A 25,506-nucleotide genomic window follows, 5' to 3' on the forward strand; every position below is an offset into this window, starting at 1 on the left:
AATATTCCGTAAAAAACCACCCAACCCTCAAAAAAAAATTTATCTGAAAGTATATACTGTTTCAATTTTGTATTTTTATTTTAAAAAATGTCGGAATTATGATACAACAAATAATTAAAAGGTGTATAAATAACAGAGGAAATACAAATTTGATTATTAAAAAAAATCGTAATAGTGATCTCCTCAAATAACTATTTATAACAACGTAAAATGTTATATATACTAAACTAACTTTTAACTTTAACTTTTTTATTCTTTTCTATTGTGCTATTTATTTAATTGAGAATAAGTTCAACCCTCAAACAGTTAAATTGTTTGTGGAATTTGGTTTTTATGAAAAAAAATATAAGGAGTCATCATAGCCACCATAAAATGTTGCCATCTCCAGGATATCACAGATTACTGGTTCATTTCATTCTGTACATCATATTATTTATTATCAATTATTTATAGTATATTTACAAATGGCGTTTAAGCAGCCAAAACGCTCGGAAGCTCCTCTGGTGATGTTGCTACTTGAGAATTAAATCCGAACCATCCGCTTATCCAATACAGGATCATACCCCAGAAGAGAAACTGGACTATAACATCCACCCACCACATCCTGAAAAGGTACAATAGAATAAATATATATTTTTGAAAGGTGACACATAGAATCTATTGCAAATAGGGATTCCATATATATATACAGTCAATTATTGTTGTTAGCATAATCGAATCTATTAAATAAAATATTATGCTTGATTTAATAATATTATTTTGTTCACTAATCAATGTTTTAGGCCTTGGCCTGGCTTGTTGAGGACTGAGAGTGTTCTTGTTTCGTTTTCGGTCACTACTTGGTCTTGCATTTCGACCACTTACATAGAATAAAAAAAAAACTTCAATGCTATAACACATCTACAATTTTTCCATATCTCTAGTCCCATACCTAAATACATTTTTTACAATTACATACTGCAGACAATACTTACACCGTCATATGTCTTCTGGCTGCAGGTAGAGTGTCATCATACTCCTTTAGTATATAAATCCGAGCAGCTCTGATGCAGTCTTCAAAATATTTGGTGATGTCGAGACCTGGTAATTAAAACAAATTAGCAAACATACTAATGGTCCATGTCCAAAATGACATCCAAAATGACAATCGTCACCTTTGGAGTCACGAACTACACTCAAAATACATATGTATTTTATTAATTTTGATAAAATTACATGGCATGTGCTGGTAGTCACACTATTCTCCCTAATTTGAAATTAAAATGTAGCTGTATGTTTGTAAACATGTACAATCATATTTGAAAAGACTAAGAACTGAGTTTCTTGTAAATTTTTCGTAAGGTCGTAAGTACTACGAACTGATGGTAGATTTGATACTATAAGGAACTGTAATAGACGTTTTAATTTTATTTGATTTGAACTCGAATATTGCAAAGTTACAAAAATGATAATCGTCTTTATATTTACAAACAACACCAAATATAATACGTAATGCGAATTCTAAACCCTTGTAATTTTTATTAAAATAATGGTCATGTCAAGCAATTTGAATGTTATTTTAATCTACCATCGTAAGTAATAAAAGATATAAGTCTTTTTGAGAAATATTTTTGCATTCCGACAGGATCTACATACAGGATCCTCAAATCGTGATAGAATGGTAAACAAGTTGACAGTGGTAACCATCTGGCAACAGTACCACACACATAACGTCATCATGTGAAAGACGTAATACAACCTATGTGTTGGTATTCCAAGATTCTAGAAGTTACATCCAGTATTTTCACTGCCATAATATTTTACCATTTAACGGAAGCGCATGGAGCATGCTACTGGGTGGAGCGGAAATATATGACACATGTCACAATTGGAAGGAAATATCATGCAGTCATTTGTAGTCTAACATCCTCTCGAAATTTTGTCAAAATTCACTTCGAAATGTAGGTTTTAAAGAAAAAATCCCCCAAGAAGTATTGGGGATTTTTTCATCTATGTCCTGACTACCTTTTTATGGTGGCTGGTACTTTTTTTTTAATATATACTTCTATTTGGACTGCGAAATTAATGACATTCTTTTTTAATGACAACATTCTTGTGCGTTTTACCCAGCTGAAGGTTTGGTTGTTCTAGTTCTACATAAACTGCCAAATCGCCCCACAACCCTCAAAATACAAATTTATTCTTCAAATTTCCCCCAACGCAACAAAACTTCCTCAAATTTGGGAGAGAACCCTCCAATCGGGCATTCCTGCCGACGGTTTAGATCTATTTTAAGTATGTACATTCTCCAGTTACAACTTACCAACAGAGTCAACTTTATAGTCACGCCTCTCTCGTGGATTCAATTTGCGCCGTTCGGTTTGAGCAATATCCGATTTAAAGTCCCATTGGTTGTTGGTGTAGTATTCGAAGACTTCGAACCCTTTACTGATACGTTGATGGACACGCCACAGACTATAAATATAATTGTTTAGGTGATTTAAATCACTTGGGTTAAGGTGTCGTTTATTTAAGTTAATAACATATTCTAATATTTGGAGTTGCACGAAGTTTTAAATAATAATTGGGTGTCTGTTAATTTTAACAGACAGACAACAGAGAGTGTCTATATAAAGTCTGACTGTCTATTACCTTTTCAAAGGATCTAAATAAAATTTGGTATTTGGTATTATTTAGAAAATATCTTGTATTGAGTGAAATAGGGAGTTTACGCAGATAAAGTCGCAGGCAGCTGCTAGTGTCGTATAAATTTACAATTGTACTAGATAGATAGGAGACCTTTATTGAAAAAGTACTTACACAGGCTTGTACCCCAAACAGAATAGTAAAGTATCAACGATCACAGCCGGAACCCAATGGAAAAAAAATGCGCAGATGTTATGCTGGAGACGAGAATGTTTCATAGAACCACCCGGATACCTGAAAAATACCATCATTACTGTTCTTCAGATGGGATAGTCTAGGCAATAATTAATAATTAGAAGAACTATTCACATGCTCATATTTCGCTCAGAGTGTTTTGAGTCGAATGTGGCATTTCAACAATTTATTTTTGGAGTGATTATCGGCGTTCAACGGAAAGTCAGTCAGAAATATAATTTGACACAAAAGTTCTTCAACCACATACAAACTAAAGATCTCGGATATATGTATATATTAGGATAGTAATACTTTGTAGCAAATATTATTAACGCTTACCACGCCACGCCGTTCAAAGGTACTCTATTTGTAATGATTTCTCGGCCGGCTTCGATCATTTCATTCCATGTGACTTTGACCTCTGCTGATGACGTAAAGTTTACTATATTTTTTTCCTTGTCTCTGAAAACAGAATATTTATATAATTTAAAAATAATTGTCCGATAAGATATGTAAAGTCCGGTGAAGTTGTAAAAGCTAGCTGCGGCCAACAGCATTAGAATAGTCCAAAATATTAGTTCAAGTAGATGTACCTATATACTGTCTATTACGTGGTCACTCTCACGCATTCTTATTTTGAGAACTAAGATAGCATGCCTATATGTTCTGTAAACTTACTGCTATGTTCATACTAAAATATAGCTTATAAAGCAAGCTGCTTAGCAGCTGAAATAGACTGCTGCAATTGAGTTAGCTACCCACACAAGGCGCTTTGTAATAGTCAACACTCAAAATAATAATTTAAATAGATTTACTTACCCTATCATGACATAATGCCAAATACCAATCATAATTCCATTGATAAAAACATCCACTGGTAGAAAATCAGCGTAACTATTACTCTTGCAGTACATAGTTCTGATTACACCTTTGCCTGCTCCTGTGATTTAAAACATATGAAAATAATATAAAAACTCTAGTCGGATAAAAATGTATTGTCCATATAAAGCTACAATAATAAAACTGTTTATTTACATCTAACTACACTTATTTCCGACTTCATGAACGGATTTTCATATTTTTTTATTTATTACCTTAAAACTCTGTTATTTATAAACTGTCGTTGAAAAATATTTTACCTAATTGAAATAATATATTTGCCGTGCTCCTGAAAACTACCACTTTGTCATATAAATTACAATATATTCCGTAGATATTTTTATTATTATTTATATGTAATTAATAAAATAATATGACATTTTACCTATCAGATTACAAAGCTATGAAGCTGTAGTCGGACTTACCTATTAATAAACCTGTAGGTCCATTTATATTATCCGTCCATCCTGGAATAGGTTCCTGCCAGATGGGGATCACTAAAAATGAAAACAGTTTGGTTATTTCTTACAATTTTACCAAAACATATAAAGCAGACACAGTTCAGAAAATATAGAAAAAATGATATTACTACTTATATTAAAAGAAATCAAGAAATTGTAGAGTCTAGATTTTAAGTTAACAAATAATAATCAAATGCAACAAAATATTTAATAAATTTATCTCAAATCTCATTATCCATATAATCTATTAATAATTATTTTGCAGATTGCAATAATTGTTTGCTTACGCCCTGTTCTCTTTAGTTTTATTTTTATGTCACATATATATATATATATATATATATATATATATATATATATATATATTCTATACCCATAGAAATTTTAATTATATTGAAACTACTGATAACTTATCGACCGTTTCTGGCTACCCATTTTGTAGCATTTTTGTACAGAAACTGTATGTTTTTTTTTTAAGATTTAAAATAATGAGATACGTAATATTTTTTTATTGACTTACCAATAGATGGTCTAAGGACGGCAGCTGGTACTGAACCATCTTGTATTGTTTCTACAACCAAGGCCTCACCGAGGGCCTTTGTGAAAGCATATGAATTGGGGAAGTTATGCAGTAATCTGAAAAATAATTGAATAAATATATACCACAATTCCTGCCAGGCATTCAAAGGTAAATTGGACGAAACCTCTAATGGGTTATGGCTTTTCCTTCTTAAATATTAACTTCTTTAAGAATGTCCTTCATCTAAGTTTTTACTGTATACTAAAATATTGTAAACGATCAGTATACTGTTTTATAATATAAAATCTTATAAAACAGTATACTGAAACACGAAAATGTCAACAAGAACAGCACCACAATCATTACAGAATACATTGTGAGCAAATGCATAATTATTCCTCGAAGAGTGAGGTATTGTGCATCCATAGCCTCTAATATTACTATTAAAGAGCCTTCTAATATCATTTGAATGGGGATGATAATGTCAATGAAGTTAGGTGAGAGATGCAATAGAAGTTACACCATAAAAAAGTCGAGATTATATCAGTCCAGAAAAACAGTCGTACGAAGATAATTCTGCTTCACATGCCTGAAAAGTATTGTTAGTAATGAAGGCTAATATCCTAACAATATACCTTATTAAGTGGTTAGTAGTTTGTGAATTTACCAGGATGGACTAACTGAATAGACTATCAGACTTCATCCTCATCCTATTATCTTTCCCGCCAAAGTGTGATACGTCCGCGCATTATTTCATATTCATCCATAAAAAAACATCGTATTGACGAGAAAAACAAAACATTTTGTATTTAATTCCAACAAACCTTGGTGTAAGAGTAGCTATGGTTTCATCATCCATCCATTCTATGGCTTCTATGATCTGATGTGGATCAGCCGGCGGAGGGTACGCTTTTTCTTCTAACAATTTCTCATGTAAGTGACAATAAGCTGTTGATATGTGCACGAAGATCTGTGGAAAGACAATAAATTTAATTTATAAGAATATTGTAAAAGACATTATGTAACTAACTAACCACCACCATGAAATATCGTCTAAGGTGCTGAATTTTATTGTGCAGTATAATGAAACTATTTGAAATCGATACTAATATTATACGTGCAAAAGTGTGTCTGCCAGTCTTCTTGTTTGTTACCATTTTAAATAGCTGAAGAGATAACTATTACGACAGACATCTGCTGTCTTAAATCCGAAAAAAGTTAGATTATTATATTGTACAAAATTACCTGTAATTTCTTGCATTGTTTAGCCAACGCGAGTATTTCTCTCACGCCTCTAACATTCAAAATAACTGCTTTCTTAAGTTCTTCGTCAAATCTGAAAAATAAAATGCAGTTTTGTCAATTAAACAAATTACACCAAATACAGGTACAGGTACTTAGAGAGACCGAACATCATTGACTTCTGTCCTTATATTCAACTCTTGCCCTCATTCATATTTTCAAGTAAAATAAAATATTTATTCATATAGGACCTTTCGGCCTTCTTATGCACGTCCATTTTTTTACCATTATCTCTACCTTTACTTTCAAATACAATCAATGGATCCACAAGTTGAGGCCACTCGTATTCAGTAAGGCTATGGGACGCCTCAAACTCTGCAAATCAAACTTAAAAATGGCCTGACTCTAACTTGAAACTCTGATTATTTACCTTATAGTCGCTGCAGCATGTATGATATAGTGCACTTCGTCGATTACTCTCTGTTGGTCTTCGTCGCTCATGGCCAGTTTCTTCTCCATACAGTCACCAGCTACAATGGATACTTTCGCCAAGAGTGGGTCTAAACCACCCCGCAAGTTGCGAACTTGCTCAAATAGCTGAAAAAGTATAAATAAGAAACATACGTAACTTGTAATAATGATGACGTTTAGATCTTTTAAATTACGTAACGGACTTTAATGCAGTTTTCCGCGTAGAGTAAATCAAGAAGATGTTTATATGTATAACACATGCATATTATAACACAGAAAAACCGAGATATAATATAATTGTAATACCCCGGCTTCGCTTGGGAGAAGCCGGGACGAGTTACTATAATATTTTGCTGAGTAATATTTCAATATTGATTTTTTAGTCCATTCATCCACCAGGACATCTGATATTTTTCAATATATAATATTTTTCAAACGTTTCCCAATATTTCGACGAAATGACCGGGACCACATTTTATTATAATGTCAAATATTCCGTTTGTATAATGTATACTAGAGTATATTTAAATCCACCGTGAGATGTTGAGCCTACCGCCCCCCGGCGGCATCTCTCTCATTGAGGTTTAGAGTAAGTTAGAAATATAAATTAACACACAAAGTAATTTTTATGTCAACCAAATTTTATGTACTACATACTAGTATGACTATATATATACAATATAGCAAAAGTAAATTAAAATATCAATGATATACAAAAAATAATGACACAATATCCTCTAATTTTTTTTTATAATTCTTTACACTATCATTCTGTTGAGCAACCACTTTGTAGCCACAACATACATAAATAATTACCGACACACACATTGCAAGTTTCGACAAACATTGTAAATTATCTAACATAAGTGCCCACATAGAAGTACTTTAAGAAATTTACACATCACTTAAGCAACTGTTTGAAAGATATATCCATCGAAATTATCATAGATGTCGATATGACAATAATCTTTGTGTAAACATGTACAAGCCGTGTGGTGGGTCAAATCATTGGGCTCCCTAAAATATGGTCGGGCGCATTGATGCCTGGCTCATTCGTCATACTCGTGAACGAGTGCTGCTTATAGGGACTGGTCTGCTCTTATCACTACGACTAATTTAATCTTATTGTATTTTTATATTTGAGCCTAAATAAATTAGTGCTGGTTGGTAGTTAGTAATCACACGTTTCGACTTGTAAAATGTGAACTTATAAGGATTGTTTAAAAGAGCATAACACTTTCTTGCTTCTTGTGATGAAACAACTTTCAGAAGAAGCAGTATTAAAAATGCTTAAATTAAGTTTATTTTAATAAATTATTTTCTATTCTATTCTATTCTAGAATGGTAAAAAATTCATTAATAATAAACATTTTACACACTATTAGAAATGTTTATTATTAATGAATTTTTAAAAAATATGTATATCAAGTTTCTCTTACTTTATCTCACTAAGAAAAGAATTAGATACAATTAAACAAACATACAGAAAATCTAATCTTTCATCTATATAACATTACTATAGAGTATTACTTTATAAAATTGAATTATACTTGAAATATATTAAAAATAATATATATTTGAACTCGAAGAAATAGAGTTTGAGTGAAAAACAAATATGAACAACAAATGTCCTATTTATATGAAAGTTAAATATATAATTATTTCAGATTTTTTCACAATAGATACCTACATTAAGTATGAATCGTGTGATTTACACAGCCAGGCTTCATTAATTTGACTATCTATAATTGCAGGTAGGTAATTATTAATTTAACAATGATCTAATTTCTATTTGCCTGTGCCAACCTAACCATGTACCACTTCATGCACTACTGAGTAGGATGTTTGCCATTATGGCGAAATGCTGTCACAACCAGCCACTACGAATGTTACGCAAAGCTAAGAAATATTTCACCAAGCCCATTGGTGGAAAGACTCGTCTAATTTGACGTATTTTAGGTATTACTGCAACTTACTACTCGTACGAGTAAATATTATTCCATTTTCCATTTTCAGTAGCCCAAATTAAAATAACTTTGTACATGAAAGGAGGTAGCAGATTTTGATATTCAAATTTTCTAGAGATCTAGAGCTCTATCTGGAGCCTATTAGAGACCTTGAGATTAATCGGTCAGTCACGACAAATTCTGACACGTCTGTGTATGTTCGCAATAATAACAAAAACTTCAGAATGGATGCGATTTTCCATCAACAGAGTACATATAACATAAAAAATATTTGTGTAAGTTTATTGAAATATTCATATGAAGCGAGTCGCCTGTATAATAATAAAGTACACGCATATATATTTAATAAATAGAAATATATAGATAATACTTAATTAAATTATTTTAAATTTTATTCCACAAACAACGGCGACAAGTAATACGATTCTCGTATCAACGGGAATCAAGTTCATAGAGTATTATTAGCAGGCCAAGAGATTCCAGCATTAAGAAGTTTATGTAATTTCATAATATACAGTTACGTTATACCATAAAGGATTAAAAATAACATATATGCAAGTGGTTTAGGGCAAGAAAAGAAACAAGTGCTCGTTATGGGAAATATGGAAAATAAGATTCTACTATTGCATCCTTGATAGAATTCGACTATTGCATGAATACGATCTTGACGATCTCGACGCTAAAAATACGCAGTAACTATTAAACTGCAACAATAAAAAAATGGGGTACTTTTGTGCCGTAAGAACCAAGCAAGCAAGCAATTAAAAAATAATAATGCGATCGTTTAAGTCAATCTCAAGTTATGCCATTACCAGAAAAATATTAATTATCTTTGTATATTTAAAGAGTATAATTAAGAAATAAATGTTAATATATAAACTATAAACTATGAAATATAAATTACAATATTATATTTTCATTTCGCTCAGGACCGGACAGAATAGAAATCTTTAGAGGACCCCTATGTCGGACGTCAAGCTGTATCGATAATGACATTAACCATATGTAAAAATATTAGTATAGCAATAAAAGCTTTTTATTTATTTTATTTTATTATTTTCGTTTCCCTCAATAGAAATAGATATACTTGAATATTTTCTTTTCTATTGTGTAAATGTAAATGAGTATAGGTATATGTCATAAGCATTGTACGTCATATAAATGCCTACATACTCATATTGCAGGTCATTATCACAACAAGAGTATGACGTCGGACAGGAAAACAACATTATTTAAATGAATATAATGACGTACGTTAAATTGATACAATCTTATTACGTGCTGTAATTATCCACTAGCGACTCGCTCTGGCTTCGTGCGGATGCATATATTGTAAGAATCTCCATTTCTTTTGCAATAAAATACAGGCTAATTGTCTCAGTAATACACCCTTTATATAGGTGAGAGGCTATATTATTACTAAGAACGTGTAAATTCTAAAATCAGTTTAATATATTTTAGTTTAGTTTATCAACTATAAAAGTCTCTACTACAAATAAAGTGACAAAATAAAGACTGTTTTCAACAGTATTGTAGATTGGGTAATGTTAGACTTTTGGTCATTTCGGTTGGAAAATAGAAGAAACGGGTGGAAGGAAATCCAAGATACAATTATATAAAGCAAATAAAGAAAAAATTGGAATAATGTCATATCAAGATTTAAAAAAAATGACGGAAGATTGTAGAAAGTGACAAGAACTCGCGACTTAATTTATGAATTAATTCATTACAATATCGCTTTATAATATTAGTTTAAATATCTACTTAAGCCTACGGCATATACCTACGAGATATTATAAAAATAAAAAATCCTATTTCATTAGGAAAATATTACAAACTATTGTAAAATATACATAGGTACATAGCAGTGAAATGAAGTAATACTTATATACAGTTGAATCATAAATTGCTCAACTTTTATAAATACTGACCTCAAGTATCTAATAAAGTTTCGTTTCATTTATTTTATTTTATTTATAATTTCTTTATTTAATTTATGTAATGTAACAAGAAAGAAGTAATATTGAATCACTGAAGTAGACGATATTTATCAATCTACCAGGGTAATCTAAATACATTAAACACTAATTAAAAAATTGAATTATCTAATTAATTATTTAATGAACCAGATAAAAGTTTAAATAAGTAACTCAATGTGTGTAACTGTACCTACTGCAAAAGATTCCACGATAAATTTTAAACTCATAATAGATCTATAAAACGACAAATAAGATAATCTTAATCTTATCTTACTAACATTATAAACGCGAAAGTTTGTAAGTATGGATGTTTGTTATTCTTTCAAGCAAATGCTTTTCACTACTGAACGGATTTTCATAAAACTTCACAGTAATATAGCTTATGCATCAGAATAATACATATGGGATGTGTAGATACCGATCTATGTATAATATATCATTTTCATCAATTATGAACTGAAATAACAACCTATTATGTACTGTTAAAAGTAAATGACATAACAAAACACTTTTCAATGTCGAGCTGATGGTTGTATTGACATCACTTATTTGTTGAAATCAATTTGACCTATTGTAATTTGTCTAACCTCACTTTCACTGGTACATACTGAAAATGATAAAATCATTGACATAGGGAAATGATATTCAAATAATACCGAAAAAGTCACACACGTGTACAGTAAACAAAAAAATACTTCGTCATAAACATATTATTGACAATTCAAAATATTTTTTGAATAACATAGGTACTAGAATGTTATTGTGACAAGGTACAAAAGTATTGTCATGACTCATAAATGTACGTCTTGTACCTACGTAATAGTTGGTGAACAAAAAGCAAATAATTTTTTTTTTGTTTTATTTTGATGTCATTTTTGTGTCATCTATTTAATATTTAAGCCGCCAAGCAGCTTGTTTTGTAAGCCAATATTTGAGAAATTACAGGGCAAGGAGTATACAGGAATGACATTTCAGATGTACGGAATGGCTACGCATGAGTGATAACGTGGGCTTCACATGATAGCATGATGTACATAGTGCTGTTCATGGACACGTATATAGGCGACGGTTCACACTTACCAGGTATACGTCAGTTTTCAATATTTATATATAATTCAATACTCAAACAAAAAATATGTCATAAAATTGTATTAATTTTGAACATTTATATTAATATTTAGTTCTATAATTGGCACAGATTCCTACTGAACTTCTCATTCTATACACTTCTATGCATAAATAAAAATAAACAAAATTCAGAAGTTTCCTTATTTAAATCAGTTGTAAAATATGGAGTTCTGAGATGTGGAGAATTTAATACTTTTATGGCAGAACAATAACTTATATCGTAAACCTAAGTTCCATAATGTTGGATGGTTGTGTCAATGAAATGGTATAGAAACATTTCTCAACAGATATTCACACAGCAATATAATAGAAGTGATAATCCGGTTTGTTGCGACATACAACATATGTGGAGCTGCTTACGTTCGATTCTGCAAAAGCAATGTCGCTGAAGGTGGGGATTGTTTACAGGGGGGTTTATGAGCCCTATTGCTAGTACAATAGTTAGTAGTATACTAGTTCGACCACCTTGCGGCTGCTTTTGGAAACTAACATGGTTAATACATGGTGAAGTAAATAGGTTAGGTGATCCTAATTTCATTTTTATTTATTTATCGTTCACTAGTTTTACATCATTATCATAACCAGGATTGTCATTTCATTATAATCCATTTAAACAAATCTCTAAATCTCTAGTTTACCTAAAGATACTCTCTACGATGGCACCTTCTCTCGTACTTCTCAATCATTACGCAAATAAGTTTTTTGCGAGATCCTCTCGAATTCACATTGACACACTTATAGTACCTTCGTTCTTTACGAACCCTATCATTGAGACCATAAAGATGTAAATAAGTTTCCATAGACAATAATTGCGATTGGCCATAAACCTTGAAGTTGGAGATAGGTTTAGACACTTTACTGTATATGAATATCGACGCAACTTGTATGGTATTTTACAAACTCTTGCAAACACTTAATATTATTGTATAAATTGCATTATTCCAAAAATTATAAAGACATTTGATTTCATTCAATAAATTCATGAATGTCTAACAATCATGAATTTATTGAAAACAAAAACTGAGGATTGTGAATGAAGACCTACAGGTTACTGAAGGATTGTATTTAAACAACAATAACAACAGCGGGAAGTTAGGTCACGGATAATGTAAATTCGTAGACCACTAGCAAACTAGGCCAATCTATTCATGCCGTTTACAAATTGATAAAGTAATTTAACAAAGAGAGACGAAAAAAACAAAGAACTTACCGGTCCGCTGAAGATTTCTTCAAGCCGTTGTTTCGGATTCTTTCCTTTCTTAGTTCTCACCAGGAGAATAATTTCACCGACGTCTGGACATTTTCTATAAAAATATAAACACATTATCGCATGCTGCAAATTATTTTAACATTGACCCTTAGCACTGAGTTCAAGATTTGTACAGCAGTGCTGAGTCAAATAGTATATAATTTATTATCAAGAAACTTGTAGAGTTGAGGTTACATAAAAAGGTGACAAACTAATAGAGGTATGATATAAAGACTAAAGAGTGAGTAAAACATGAATATACTGGAAGACAACCTAGACTGTATAGTAACTCTTGATATACACATAAGGGTATACTTACAACTATATTTCATTAGTTGATGTTATTTAACTAACATTTATGTTAACATATAGATTTACTATTATTTAATTATTTCATTAATACGTGAAGTAAAACCTTTCTACCCCTTTTTATGAAAATTTCGCGGACCGAGGAGTTTGAAACAAACACATACATAGAAGTTGTAGTCTTTGACAATAGAATCATGATAGTGTTCAATATTATAATTTAAACTAATTATGGTTGAATTTCAACCATTGAGCGACCACTAGTATACATATACGAGTATATTACATTTCCTGACGATTCGGTAAATTTAAGTCTTTCTACAAGTCTATCGTAAAACGTATCCTACTTTAACGAGAATTCAATGGGCTCAGTACAGTTTTATGTGAAACATTTTGTAGACGAATATTAAAAAAAAGAAACTTGGAGAAGTTTCTTTTTTTTAGACTGTTTTTTTTTTTATATATAGCTTACGGGAAATTCTCTGCACTATGCTAATAGTGAAACAGTTTGATGTATTTTATCGAAAAAGGCTTACTTTGTGTTGATTATATGTAAGTTTTATCTTACTGTCAAATTATAAATCTTTAGAATTGACAATTAAAAGCATAATTTTCCGTAGCAAAAAATAGTATTAAGAGATTATCTATTTTCAATACATACCTAAGAATCTTCTCCACCAGAACTTTTCCCATAAAACCAGTTCCTCCGGTGATGAGTATTTTCTTGTCGGTGAAGGCGGCTGCAATGCGGTCCGGCATCTTCTCCAACTCCTCCTCAGTGAAACCTTCAAACGACATCTCGAAGGCTGGTAGTGATCTGTTGACAACAAAATACATAGTATTCTTAGAAATTTCGGATGTCAAAATTTTATAAATTCATATTTTTAAGTAACAAACATATGATTTCTAAGAAGAAATCACATGTTTGTCACTTCATAATAATCAAGTATTATACATATGTTTATAATACTTTGATCTCAGTAATATAAAATCATTCTATTCTATAATAAGACCATATAGATTATTCTAGATATTGTTACTAGCTCTTGAGATTACTAGATATTTAACGAAAGAAATGTGTGCATGAGCAAGAAATGCTTATGTTGATTTGTAGGGTAATCAGGAATGACAGTATAAAGAATGTGTATATACAAAGCAGTTTAAAAGTTGCGCCAGTTATAGACAAGCTGCGAGGTATATATACTAACTAAACAAAAAACACAAGAATTAGAACCTCCTACTATTTGAAAAAGTCAGTTTGCTTTTGACAAACATATAAATCCGGTTTTCTGTTAAACTCCGACACCATATATATAACTAACGAGTACAATATCTTGTACATAGGGACAAAGTCGCAGGAAATAGAGGTATATGACTAGATGCGCACAGCATCCATGACTCAAATATTTATTATAGCAAGTATAGGTTAATCTATTTGATACGGTTGGTTAAGACTTTCGCTTACTGTTACTGTTACTCAATAACAAAACAATATGTACACATTCAATTTCGCACTTCTAATATTATTTAGCGTTTCTTACACCATGTAATTATTTACAGCTAATTTATGACATAGCAATATACCAATTATATATCATTTTTTTACCTAGACTAGGGTTCTGGAACGCCTGGTCAAGTATGTTTTTATTTTCAATCGACTGTATTTTTATATGAGTTACCTCTCTAAACTGTTTTTCATATGATTTGATTTTGATGATTTGTCTTTATTTGAAAGTTAGTGCTTCTCATGTGGTTCCATAAAGATATGATTAAGATCTGACCTGTTGTTTTTAAGTTTCTTTTAATAATCCGATTGAATTCTGTTATTATATGGCTTGGACCTAAGTGTAATTATCAAGCCACGCGTTTACATCTATAGTCATTTTTATAATATCAATTTATAATAACACATCACAATGATTCGAACATAAAACCTGCCAAAGGACATTTTGTTGTAAGATAGTTATGTTGTGTAACATCCACCGCAGCCAACCTTGACCAAATGTGACGAAAATTGTATGACGAATTCATTCGAAAATGTAATTTATGAGGAGTATTTGCGTGACTTTGCTACATAATTATAGGTACTCTTATAACATCATTTTTGAATCCAATTAAATGTAGAAATTATTTTCCTGAAGATGAAGTAATTTCTTTTTGTAACTGGATTTTCAACTAACAGACCAATTGATAGAAAATTAGAACCGTATCCTATAGACAGCACTACGGAAATCACAAAATATATTCCGATGGTCGTGGTATCTTTCAATCGTTGCCGTTCCTAAGGCGACGGTCTTGTAATTATACATATACTATATACCTGCACTCGAAACGCATCTTATATTAAGTATTGAAAACGAGCCGTTTGTTGGCAATAATAAATTAAACAGTAAAATCTAAGCTAAATACTTAGCTTATCCCTGGCTGTTATACTAATTCTCTACCCATTTTTTCCTATAAACACACATTTGTATATTTTTCAGAATGTAAATCAGTATAAAATTACATTCTATATTTATCTTCTATATGAAATTCTTGAGAAAACATTGTTAATTGTTCTTACTTTATTTTTGCTATTGATATGTCTTAAATAAATGGTCCTTTACCATATAACGACCGAGTTTTCCCAAAAGTGATATAACAATAATACTTCTGGACAATTCACACAATGCCATCTGGTTCCAAGCTAATGTGTGTAATTTCTTCTTTCTTGGGAATTAGATATCTGATATAAATACTAAGATATTTTTTTTTTATAAATACATATATAACGTACATAGAAAAAAACCCAGACCAATCCAAACAATTATACTCATGAATACAAATAGAACCCGCGACCACCGGAATAAAAGTGGCGTGCTCAACTTCTATACTACCGAGGCCGTTTATATTAGACATTCTCGATGTTGAGATCTACATATAAAGCTGAGTGTACAATTGCAACACTACTCATGGCATACTGTGAAACATTGCGATTTACTGTAATTAAATATTGTGTAATATACATAACAAATTTAATTCCGTAGTTATCTTTATTCACTAGTAGCTTTCAACCAAGAGTTTGTTTACATTTTTACATAAAATATAGCCTAGGTCCTTGTTATGCAGTCTGTCTTCACTCCAAAAACCATTAAGATTCGTATCATACTTTCAATAACAGTATAAAGAAAATGGCTAAAATAAGAGATAAGTATTTCCTCTTTCCAATCTATATGGTGAAAAATCGCAATGTTTTTTTATTACAAGTCACTGTCAACAAACAATAAGTAAGTAATCAACTGTATACCAATAATCTAACAATAATGAATAAATTAGTGAACACGCCCGACATGAGTAGTTTCGTACGTCTTTAATTATTATGTACATACATGACGATTTATGCAGATTTGTTTCATGAAATATTAATAAGTATTCAGAACTGATTAAATAATTTATTATTATATATTATAAAAACAAAATAATTCTTTGTATAGTACAAAACATAGTCGCCAGCGGTGTCTGTTCGCTTATATATTTTAAATTACACAACGGATTTTAATATCTACAGTTTCAGCAATAGATAGAGCGATTCCAGAGGAAGCTTTATATCTGTAATACATTTATTTAATAGTATGGAGCAATCCAAGCAATTTAACTATTTGTAATGCGTGCGAAGCCAGGATAGATCACTAGTTATTATTACTATAAAATATCATGCTAGTTAGTTTGATATTTCCTGGTGCTAAATAGCACCGAATTGCACGAATTACAACTAACTAGTTTATCGCGGACAATCAATAGAAACTGGTCACGTGACCAAAGGCACAGGTATAAGCAAGTTGACGGCCTGCACACGACACTAAAATCAGAGTAATATCGATCCTTTTTTATGTAAATGGATTGGGAAACAAGCTGACGGCCCATCTGATGGTAAGTACTCCTCATCGTTTACATACATGAACAGCACTGTGAACATTATATTATGTGACACCCATGATACCACTCATGTATTGGCGTTTTAGGAACTAAGTTGACATGGTCCTTATCCTGTAATTCCAATGCCTCATTGACACCCTGTAGCCGAAACACAGTTTACAAAGCAAGTTACCTGGCGGCTGAGATACATGAGACTGAGGTACCTAGTAGACGATCTTTTACAGTCTGCCTCTGGCAAAATCTAGTAGAGCGCCTTAAATCGTCTCATGTAATAATCGTAATTGAGCCCGAATTCAGATAGTGTACCGATTTTGGCCGCACCGAAATTCCTCCGACATTTGTAACTTTGTTCAGTTGCTGTAGTCTTTGGTAAGTAATTTAAATTACACTATTTTGCTATTCGTCTAAAAGTTACACATGGTTTGGGCAAGAGGGAATGATAACAATAATACGAAAGTGGCTGATTACCGGGAAGGCCCAGTTTAATTTATTTCTTATCTGATTGTTCGTGACTTGCCTGTTGAAGTCAAAAGTCTACGGAATATACATGAGACGAATTACAAATCTGCTGCATACCACGTAAGTTATCTGGTGTGAAGATAGAAAAAATACACAACAAATAAAGTCTTAAGTGTATTTTTTTTGCGCATATCTTATACATAGGTACTTAGTTAGTGTACCTTTTAATTAGAAAAAGGATTCATAAAATCAGTGCATTATTTCCAGAGATTACCCCCTAATACCTACTTTAGGGGGTTAGTTTCTACTCGGGAAAGCGGTGCTTAGGACAGAGCTACCCTATTCTGCTCCAGTTGCATTCTACAGTCATTTGGTAGACTATTGTACTGCATTTAGAAGTAGGTCCGTAATACAAGGCACTAAATGTTATGTTGGTGTTTCGGCCACTTAGTGTCTTTGAGTTAAGGTCCAAATCACAACTCATGTCTGATGATGGACTTGTTACTGAGAGGAATATACATATAACACATGTATTATTAATTTGAAAATAGGAAAACACACTCGATAACATATTAATTTACGATATGTCTGGCAAACAATTTTAACGGAAATGTCAACGTTTCAAACAATAGCTTATTGTTTAATAGCCTTTAAGGCAATTACATTTTGATACTTAGTAGTAAGAAATGAGTATTTAATGAAGTGGTTTATAATTATTGTGGTGATGTGAATACATTAACGATTTTACGGCAAAATTAAAAAAATATTATAGGGATTCTGTCGTTCCAGACATTACCGACCTTTCTATTACGTCTAAGTAGAGGGAAGGGGTTACTAACTAACTACTAACAGATCAGGTTGACCTCCACGCGATTCCTCCTGGAAACCATCATGTTAAATTCCTAACTCAATTGACCTGACCTCATACTCATCTTACCACCCACCCTTTAGTGCCCCTCCAGCGTATACCGTTAGCGCAAGCGAATCACTAAGTTTAGTCCCATATTCCTGGTCAGAGACGCATGGTTCCTGCAATACAGACGTTGCTATATAAAGAATAACATACGCTGCTATTTCATGCAAAGAGTGCCAGTAGATGTCACCACTCTTCGGATTACCGAAGGTATGGTGTGAATAAAGGTAGTTTATTAAAACTACCTTTATTGATGATATGGAGATATTACAATATGGAACCAACACGGAAGTAAATTAGCGATTTTCCGACAGTTCATTGCCACTGATCCATCATATTCAATTGCCTTTACTATACCATTGTATACCGGCTTCGGTGGTCTAACAGTATAGCATACCGTCTTACTATCTATGGTTACGGCTTCGATTCCTCGTACAATACAAATATTTGTATTCATATGTATGATTATTTCAATTGGTCTGGATGTTCCCAATGTATATTATATATGTATTTACAAAAAAATGCATTTACCTATTTATATCAGTCGTCTAGTAACCATAATAAAGCTCTGCTTAGCACTTCGGACTAGATGACGCTGTGTGAATCGTCTTGGGCCATTATTATTTCATTTAGTAATTTTCTTTCATCGGGAAACAGCTTTTCTTACAGCTCTGGGAACAAACTCCGCTGTTATCATTATACCGGCCTGTTTATAACCGATCGGATCAAATCACCAGTATAATATTACACTATCGGGGGAGGGAATTGTCAGTAAAGGAGTCTTGAGGCCCCATTGTTGGTACTGTACCATGCCCCGTAGATCTCCAATCGGTCCCCTCTATAGATAGATAAAACATTTGTTTGATTGTTACCAATCATATATAATTACATTTTTATAAATATGCCAATTTTCATGTCATTATATGTGATCCGCAGAAATACAAAAAAGTCGTAAACTCAGCGTCAAAACAGTTAAAACAGCGCAGAAAACAAAACATCATTTTTCAAGTTCAGCCGATTACACTCAGTACGTGAAAATAATTAGTAAAAAAAAACAATAAAAATTAAAATTTCCGATGCTGTTACGTGGGAAGAGTTTAATAATATAATATAAACTTTTAATATAAGTCATAGTATAACTTTATGTAATTCGGAATATGTAGTAAGTATTAATCGAGTACAAGGAAAAAATGCAACACAAAAAAATCATTATTTTTACGAAAATGTAATCAGGCTATTCAAATTGAACTATACCAAACAATGGATTAGCCAGATGTAACTATCTAAGGGATTCTAAATTTAAAATCAAGACACCATTTAAATAAGGGCTAATATGGCTTCTGATAGAATACTCTAAGACCATTATGGTTAATTTCTGGTGGTAGTTAACCGAACTTACTTCTTCCTCATACAAATTACTTTTGACTGGTCGCCTACCAGCGTATCGACTAACGCAAGTAGAGTAAGATGTAATGGTGCCATTACATTATCTTACTAAATTATAAACGGGGAAGTTTGTGAGTATGGATGGATATAACATTTACTATTTCATGCAAAAACTACTGAATGGATTTTAATTAAACTTTACAATGATATACTTATGCTTCTACATAAGAATAACACAAAGGACATAAATTTCACACGGGTTAAACCAGGGGCATAGCTAGATGTACATAAAAAGACAGTCATGACGTCGTTATCGTACCACTGTTCTCTATGTTATGTTATATTCTCTATGTTATAGCTATGTTATTATTATTATTAAGGTTATCCATATCTTAGTGGAGGAGACCTCATTATTGTATACCCTTTCCACTTCATCCACTATTTGTTATTGTTTTACTCTATAATTGTAGACGCTTTTCCTCCTCTTAGGCGTAAAAGAACGCAGAGATGAATCAGCACTGTAGTATAAGGGTGTATAAAATAGAGAGTTTTAGGTCACAGTCCGTAACCACCCGGCCCTTACAGTACTCTTAGAAGTAAGACTAATAGGCCTTCAGAGAGGCCATGCCATGGTAGAAATCGGGTGCTACAATATAACGTTCTATGCTCATATAAACTTTAAAATTAAATATATATATAATCATATGTACCGGCTCTTGTATCAATTATTGCGCTATACTAGCCGCGTGTATAGACATATATAAATGTCGTAACAGTATGTATATTGCGTATAAATTTTTGACCTTAAACTGGGCACAGTAGTGCTTAATTGACTTTTGATTAATTTTGACACAGATTAAAAAATATATCAAGTAAAGTTTAAAGAGACGTTGAAGGAAATATTACAAATACTTCACAGGTAGGTTAGTTAAATAGGGAATTTGTATGCTCGGCGACCACGGTGGATTCAGATAAAATCATCGAAACGTCATACGTTACGAATGCCTATAACTACCCCAACTGCAATTACAGATGTGAATATATGTATTATAGGTATATGTATAAAACCCATTTAAGAATAAGAGTTTAAGTAATTGAGTTTATCTTTAATAAATTGATTTTGGAACTAAGTATATTAATGAATTGCATTGCCGCAACTGAGCTTTACAGCCTACTGGATGAAAATTGGAGCGAGTACAAACAGTACTTCAAAAACAGCGGAAGGATATAATGAAATAACTGAAGGACAACTCATCCCTGACGGATATGACTTTAGTGTGAAGAAATTAGTAGATGTACAAACCTCGGGTCAGGTTTTAGTAAGTTCGTTCCCATAGAACAGACAATTGTTCGGGTAAATTAATGTTCTAGAATCGTGAGTACTGTAGGCTTTCTTCTTGCCCACTGTATTTATATGTCATCTACTTCAACTGTTGTAGTTACTATATATAACAAAGTTAAATTGTTTATACAGCACATTAAGAAATGTACCTAGTTAAAATTAAGAAAATTGCAAAAATGCAATTCTAAACTTTCGCCGTCCTCGTCCTGATAAAAGATTAAGACAATAATGATAAACACCATCAAAATTAATTCAGCAATTTCAATATCATACTAGCACATATGATATAAAGTTTAAAAACATTTTATAAGCTTTGATGAAATCAAACGTTCTCTCAGATTGCACACAACTTTGGTATGTTTAAAATTCGTAAATTAAATGTACAACTCACCGACAACAAAATATTTAATAAACACAAAAACAGAACCACACGAATCCGTGTAATAGGATAAACTGGCATCGCTTACCAAGAGTTGCCACTAGTCGCCTTGCAAAACTGTATTGCGTTATGTTAACTGGCAAATTTAAACTTTAGATCTTATAGCTGAGGCAATAAAAGTTATATTGCAGCAAGTTTTGCAACGCGTTATATTGTATTTAGGTTAAGTTCACTAGACTATATGGTGGTCTTATTAAAAATTGTGTATTTTTCAATTATCATGGAACTTGCATCATATGTCTCCACATGGAATGAGCAGGTGGGATAGACTACAAATATTTATAAAATTGCAACAACTGCATCTATTTTGTTATTTTTTTCTGACACAATAAGATGGAAGTATTAATAGGGTGGATTTTTATATAATATTGTTGTTTTATATATTATGCTGTTACAATAGATATTTTATTATGTAAAAGATACTCTTGATCCTTTCTCGTAAAATTTTACTAAGATCGTTTCAGCCGTTTAGTCCTGAAAAGGTAACAAACAAACAGACACACTTTCACATTTTAATTGGTATGGATTTTTATTGCATTCAACAAATACATTATCTACTTATGTAAGTACTTAATAAAGTTATAGATATGTAAGTAAGTGACTCCTCTGCGTAAGAAATCTTGTTGTAAGTATGTTACTCGATGTCTTATCTAATTTATAGATATGATGATTTATGGTAATTCTTAGGAATGTTTTGGAATTAACTAGATTCACTTTTTTCATCGTTTATAGCGAGTGACCAATTGCAGTTGTCTTAAGACATACACCATTCATTCTGAAATCTATTGAAAACTGTCACCATCCCTAGCGTGGGAATCTATGAGGTATTTTTATGTGGTTGACAAGCAAACGTCTCACTTAGTCGTCTATTCATTTGAATCCACTTTAGGACCGCGGATATTTCATCGTCGCTTGATACCTGTAGTACTCCTAATGCTTTGTCCTGAGGATTAAGGTGTAATAATAATGCCTTCGTATCCTATAATTTGACTATATGTTACCAATTAAAATGGAACAAAACTTTTTATATTGAGGAGTTTGGGCTATTATCGGGTGATTAGACCCGTAGCACTGTGACCTACATAGATCTATTGTACTATCCTTTTTCAGAGTTTGCTGTCTAGGCCCGTCAGGGACAAAAATTAAAAGATATTCTTAGGAGCGAGGTTTTTTATATTCTTAGGATAGCCTGTATACTTTCTAAAGGAGATATTTCATTTATGCATGAATGGGCTACATACAGGATGTGCCAATATAGCTTACAAAGTAAGCTGCTTAGTTACAGAAATACCTACAAGAGATGGAATTACCCACGCAAACCAATTTGTACAAAGTTCTAGGCAGGTATTCTATAGTAAGAGATCCGTGACCTACACCCGAATGTTTACCCGTACATCCGATAGTATCTGTAGATATCCATAAGAATATCTTACGTCAATAAATATTTTGTAACTGTTTTGGCTTTTTATGAATAAAATGAATGAGTTAATTAATTAATTCAAGGAGCTATTGCGGTACTTCAACTGTTTTTCTTTTATGATTATTAAATTAGAGATATTTGTGAAAAAAGAAGGCAACTAGGTAAGGCAACATCACCGTAGTTACTTACGTAATTAAAGATTATTATGAGAATTTAATCTAATTATTGCTAATAGCACAACTAATAGATAGATTCTTTTTAGTAATATCATTATATATTTATATAATGATATTATTAAAAAGAAGTCTACGAGAATATCTAACCATATTATACAAATTAGCAGTATCTGAGGAAATTAGAAATATTAAACAAATTGTGTAAATAAGTTTTAATTTAAATATTGATACGTTATCAGGCCACAAAAAAATTGACATTACAAAAACTAAGTACTTGTTTTTTTTTTTAATTATACCCATGTTGTTGGCCGCAGCTAGCCTTTACAGATTCGAGAATGATAGGATAAGCTAAAACCGATAACACTCAAAACACCACAGAAGGACTTATAGAGCGACTGAAAACCAATTCCTGTTTATCGGATACGATTTTAGACTGGGTAACAAACTTTATCAGTTTTAGGCCGTAATAATTTTGATCCACGTTTGAATTGAACTAAGTATCGATCTCGATAAAGTATAGAATGTACTTTGAGAATGTTTTACTTCTTGTGAGAAGTAGCTTCACGTAGAAAAATTAAGAACCTCCTAAACTTTTCTAAAGTCGGTCATAAAAATAATTTCATGGTAACATTGTATTTATGTTATAAATGAGAAAACCATAATATGAGATAAATGGGGTCAATGTCGGTTTTAGAGGCATATACAGTTCGATGTTGCTAGGCTATTATAATAATGAATCTTTTGATTATGTAACTCAGCACACACCTCAAATAAAGTCGGCCGACGTAAGTGAGTACAAGGTCGTATACCTACTTTCGTTTTCAATGACGCCGCTATGGGTCCCTCGGATGAGAATACCAACGTCGCAATCTCACGCCAAGTTTTCGAGGTTCTATTCTTTCTGTGTATTATAGCCCTTAACTCCAACAAAATACAAAATGTGGCTATATATAAATATCAACTTGATATCTTACTCCTTTTTATGTAAATTATACTTTGCAAGAAAACGTGGTATATACCTATGAGTATTTTGACCTTTTATCGTAGGTCAATTCAAAGGCAAATTTTATTGAGCAATCTAACTATAATATATATGCAACAACGTTTAAAGTTTTGGAAATTTGAATATCTCAGTTGAAAGTATGTTACTGTAGATGCTACCTAATATATTATTGTTTTAGGGTGTATAAGGCAGTAAAAGAGGCAAGACATTTTAGTCCTCAGGATGATATGAGGAGTATCATAGGCGTCTTATGATAGCGTGATATTTATAGCGCTGTTGATGAAGTACCTACATTGGCTAGTCCAACAGCTTGTTTGGCATTTCAATAACATACAAAAAAATATAATAATCTTTCTGTTCAAAGAGGTACATATAGCCTTCATATTATTGTCAAAATATTTGCTTCTAATTATATAACTTATGCAAAACCTCACTTCAATTCTTTTAAAATGTTTGCTCCCTTGTTATAAGAGTGAGTTCCGTATAGTCGATTACTTAATTAGAATTTACAAAACGGCATAGACGGCAGGTATGCCTGAGACAAGTTATGAAATTGTATGTAGCAAGAGATGTCTTAAAAGTTGACATTGACGGTAGCGAAATATGTCACTGTGACAATCAGCCCTAATACCTATACCTTTGCAAATAATATTTTTTTACGTATAAAATTGAAATTCCTTAAAAGTTTCGCATATTAATTTATATTATTCTCTATCCCAATTGCTACCTATGTATATGTTAAATTTAAAGGCGTGTATGATTTTTAAAAGCGTGATATAAACAATTTGTGGTTCATGATATGAGTTGGAGTCACGATGGGCTAACTAACCTGACCTCATGTTCATCTTATCATCCTCCACTAGCGCCCCAGCAGTTTAAACCGTTAGCGCAGTTGGGTGCATCATTCCATTATCATCAATAAAAAAAATGAGTTGGAATACTTTTTGTTGAATTATGACATACTAGCTGTGCCCGCGGTATCACCCGTATGAAATTTATAGGCTATGTATTATTCTGATTTATAAGCTATATCACTGTAAAGTTCCATCTAAATCCATTCAATGGTTTTTGCATAAAAGAGTAACAAACGTCCATCCACCTATACCCACAAACTTTTGCATTTATAATCTTAGTAAGATTCTTTAAATAAAATAGATGGGTCAAGATCAAGATTGTCTGTTCTGAACTTAAGAATCATTAATATTCTACGTTCAAGAACAATAACAATATATTAAATTATTTACTGCTCTAAGGTGTAAAACCACAATACGTTACATACGGTATAAATTTTATGTCCGCGTATTCCAACTTCTACGTTTAAGGAAATGTAAGGCGAGGTATTAAACCACTAGGCCATGACTCTCTCCAAAGGTTTACTAATTAAGTAATTGG

At 32.0% G+C, this 25,506-nt stretch overlaps 1 protein-coding gene across 2 annotated transcripts; it reads right to left on the minus strand.

The window, feature by feature from the left end:
- Window positions 1-250: 250 nt before the first annotated feature.
- LOC131854467 (fatty acyl-CoA reductase 1) lies at window positions 251-24,590 on the minus strand. Of its 2 annotated transcripts, XM_059205587.1 has the most exons (15): window positions 24,549-24,590; window positions 23,925-24,032; window positions 13,723-13,878; window positions 12,717-12,810; window positions 6,392-6,558; window positions 5,965-6,055; window positions 5,544-5,689; window positions 4,720-4,835; window positions 4,164-4,235; window positions 3,679-3,799; window positions 3,199-3,321; window positions 2,800-2,919; window positions 2,303-2,454; window positions 975-1,080; window positions 251-604 (listed from the first exon to the last, which is right to left on the minus strand). In XM_059205587.1, the coding sequence occupies exons 3-15, from the start codon at window positions 13,857-13,859 to the stop codon at window positions 472-474; spliced, it is 1,578 nt and encodes a 525-aa protein (XP_059061570.1). In that variant the 5' UTR covers window positions 13,860-13,878; window positions 23,925-24,032; window positions 24,549-24,590; the 3' UTR covers window positions 251-471. The 2 variants fall into 2 exon arrangements, with proteins under 2 accessions (XP_059061570.1, XP_059061569.1); XM_059205586.1 differs by lacking the exons at window positions 23,925-24,032; window positions 24,549-24,590 and adding an exon at window positions 21,468-21,514.
- Window positions 24,591-25,506: the final 916 nt, after the last annotated feature.

This window comes from Achroia grisella, unplaced genomic scaffold, assembly GCF_030625045.1.
Source record: "Achroia grisella isolate CSIRO2021 unplaced genomic scaffold, CSIRO_AGI_Agris_v1 utg1186, whole genome shotgun sequence".
Lineage (NCBI taxonomy): Eukaryota > Metazoa > Arthropoda > Insecta > Lepidoptera > Pyralidae > Achroia > Achroia grisella.